A 3,619-nucleotide genomic window follows, 5' to 3' on the forward strand; every position below is an offset into this window, starting at 1 on the left:
GGAGGAGATGCGGTGAAGAGCATCGTCGACCATGTCTGAGGGGAAATTGCCGTCTTTGAAGAAGGGGGCCATCTGGTTTGTTCGGTATCGGAACTGGTCCTCCTGGGAGCAGATGCGGTGGAGGCGAAGGAATTGGGAATATGGGATGACGTTTCAACAGGGGGCAGGTTGGGAGGAGGTGTAGTCTAGGTAGCTGTGGAAGTCGGTCGGTTTTTATTAAATGCCTGAGGGAGGAGTCTGAGAATTTACCTGGAGCTCCTCAGACTTCTCACTCCCCTTCCCACTTATCGCATTTCCAATGCCCCTCCCCCAAGTCCCTCCTCCCTACCTTTTATCTTAGCCTGCTTGGCACACTTTCCTCATTCCTGAAGAAGAGCTCATGCCCGATTCCACTGCTCCTTGGATGCTGCCTGACCTGCTGCGCTTTTCCAGCAGCACATTTTCAGCTCTGATCTCCAGCATCTGCAGTCCTCACTTTCTCCTAGAAGATTTCCTCCCACAGTCCAAAGATGTGCAGGATGGTGAATTAGCCATGCTAAATTGCCCATAGTGTTAGGTGCATTAGTCAGAGGGAAAATGGGTCTGGGTGGGTTACTCTTCAGAGGGTCGGTGTGGGCTTGCTGGGCCAAAGGGCCTGTTTCCACACTGGAGGGAATCTAATCTAATCTAATCTTGGACTCTGCCCCTCAAAATGTTGGGTATGGGAGTTATTTGACATTTTCAAAATGGAAGCAGATATAATTTTGTCAGGTAAGCCTATTAAAGGATTGTTGAATTAAGGCAGGTAATGGAGTTAAGACACAGATCAGCCAAGATGTGACTGAGTGGTGCCAGAGCTGTTTGGAGAGAACAGAATTCCTTTTTCCTCCTTACCAGTAAGTTTCATTCAGGGCAGAAAGAGTGGTGACAGAACATGACACTACACTTTAGGAAGGATGTGAAGGCATTACATACTTTAGGATGGATGCTGAGCAGATTAGCCCAAATCGTTGCAGGGATGGGAGATTTTAGCTTAGGGTTGGGCTGGAGCTTTTCTGCTCAGAGAGTGAGGGGAGAACTGACAAAGGTGGACAAGATGATGACACATTGGATATGGTAAGCAGGAAAGATAGTTCTTATTAACTGATGGTCGAATGACTTATGAGACAGGGATTTAAGCTATTCGGCATGGAATATAAGGTCTCTGTATTAAAATGCAATGAATGATAATGGCCTGGAGCTCATGTCCCAAGATTTAGATTTAGACTTCAGTTTCATTGTCTCATGTACTCAACTACAGAGTGCAAGAATACAGTGAAATGTGTACAGTGTTGCTACACATGGTGTACTTGTAGGTCCAAAATACCTAGGTACAAAATCTTAGTTACATAAGTAGAAAAATAAAGAAATAACTTTGGAAGTTCAGCACTGCAGTCTTCTTCGTATAAAAGTTGAAAACTAAAGAAATAAAGTTTAAAAAGTCAGTGGGGTGGGAGCAGGGATGATCAACGATTTCCAAATTGGATGTGCATTGAAAGGAAAGCGCCAATGAGAACTGAACGGGAGGATATTTGAATTGACTCAGAGAGAGCAAGCATAGACTCAGTAGGCCAAATGTCTTCCTTCTGTGCTGTAAATGACTCCTCATTCCCTTCACAGAGGGTGCAGAGATGATATGCAGGAATGGACCCTGAAATCCAACTGACTGAGAGCTCTTGTTTGTTCCCAACCCAGGGTGGAATGATCCTGAGTCCTGCGGTGGGCCTGTGCCTGTCTGTGAAGGGCAACTTTGTGAAGATGGTGTTGTGTGACCCTGTGGACAGGCGACAGCACTGGACTTTCATCAGGGAAACATCTGACTGAAACCTGCCAGCAACCTGTGGCAACATGTGGTGTTTCGGTTCTGGTGGAGCTTGGTGCTGCCAACTCCACTGTGGGAGATTACAACACTGCAGCTTCTGATTGCCCGACCGCTGTTGCTCGCCTCTTCCCAACATATCAGCCAACATCTCATTGCCTGCTTTCACATGGCCAATCGGAAGGCAAACAGGTTCTGACTCAACCGATTCTTGACTGTGAGACTTTCCCCAGTCCAACACATTCAAAATTTAATTTAAAACACATCGATTTGGAAACAGAAAAGGAAACAAAACTATTTTAAAACCTCTCCCGTTTTTCTTATGGAATTTGCCTTCTGGAGGTTCGCCTTTAATTCCTGCTGATTCCCAGGTGAGTTTTGCAGGGTGTGTGTCACCCCTACGTGGCTTTCGAGTTTTGGTCAACTGAGCTAAACCAGGTGCATACTGTCAGTCAGGCAGCAATTCTCCACGATGCACTGATCACTGATATCTTTCTCAAAAATGTTGTTGCTTTATGGGACTGGAGGAATAAAATGTACCAGCCAGACAAACGTTATATTTTAAGAAGGACTAAGCCGTGGTTTGCTGAATTTTTCACCACTTGTATGTGGGATTGTTTACAAGAAATGTTCACGTGTGCTTTAGTTGTTCATTGTCAATGATTAAACCGACTGTTTTAGCCCATATGCCACAATGTTGTTTTATGCACAGGATGATGGGGGAGGTGGCATTCAGATCCTCAAGTCCACTCTACCACTCCATTGGATGTTGCCTGATCCTGTTTTAACATTCTACATCTGTATCCTCCTTGGTTTAGCCTCGGCTAGTGCAGCGATTGGAACCAGGTGGATCATATTGACTATGGGATGCTTGGTTGGGTTTCTTAACCTGAATCAATCAGAGACCCTAGGCTGACCAACATAAACAGGGAATTTAAAAACTATATAACCAAAAAAAGGAAGAAAAAATAAAGTGCATTTGGAATTTCCTCAAAAAAATATATAAACAGGGAACTCAGAGAGTCTCCTGACTTCAGGGACTGACTTCGAGCTGGTTGGCCTCAGCCAGTGTACTGTACACAAGGAAATAAACGGTGACTTGGTGATGGGATACTGGCCTCTGCCAGCAAAGAAAAAATTGATTCATCTCAATTTATGAATGCTTACATTCTCCAAGAGGTCCTGATTTGCACACCCCCTCTGAGTGGGGTATTTCACCGCTGAAAATGATCTGGCTCATGGTTTAAGTATACGGCCGTTTGGTTCTGGACTCTCCCCATCAGCAGAAACTAGTTTCTAACGTCTAGGCATTCGCAACCTTCAATTCACACCATCCCTCATGTGAGCAAACTGTAGGTAACGAGGGGGAGTACACCAAGACCCAGTAACATTGGCCTGCGGCTTATTGGGTTCAGGTTGGGAGGATGTACCTCTTCTGGGACTGTGGGCTGAGGGGTTCTGGGCCAGAGGTATCCCAGAGTCCTGAGCTACAGTTCATTGAGAATTAACTGGAGATTTCTAAATTGGAGAAAGGCCAATTTTGACGGTATTAGGCAAAAACCTTCGAAAGCTGATTGGAGGCAGATGTTCACAGGTATAGGGACGGCTGGAAAACGGGAAGCCTTCAGAAATGAGATAACAAGAATCCAGAGAAAGTATATTCCTGTCAGGGTGAAAGGGAAGGCTGGTAGATATAGGGAATACTGGATGACTAAAGAAATTGAGGGTTTGGTTAAGAAAAAGAAGGAAGCATATGTCAGGTATAGACAGGATAGATCGAGT

The 3,619-nt window shown here is 45.1% G+C and overlaps 1 protein-coding gene across 3 annotated transcripts in view; it reads left to right on the forward strand.

Moving 5' to 3' along the window:
• Positions 1-2,516, forward strand: part of LOC122541174 (polypeptide N-acetylgalactosaminyltransferase 3-like) — a 33,233-nt gene extending 30,717 nt beyond the window's left edge. For all 3 annotated transcript variants that reach the window (XM_043677794.1, XM_043677797.1, XM_043677795.1), the window contains one exon: positions 1,714-2,516. In XM_043677794.1, coding sequence (XP_043533729.1) covers positions 1,714-1,842 — 129 coding nt within the window. In that variant the 3' untranslated portion in view covers positions 1,843-2,516. The remainder of the gene's footprint in view (positions 1-1,713) is intronic.
• Positions 2,517-3,619: the final 1,103 nt, after the last annotated feature.

The sequence above is a fragment of the Chiloscyllium plagiosum genome, chromosome 37, assembly GCF_004010195.1.
Source record: "Chiloscyllium plagiosum isolate BGI_BamShark_2017 chromosome 37, ASM401019v2, whole genome shotgun sequence".
Taxonomy (NCBI): Eukaryota; Metazoa; Chordata; class Chondrichthyes; order Orectolobiformes; family Hemiscylliidae; genus Chiloscyllium; species Chiloscyllium plagiosum.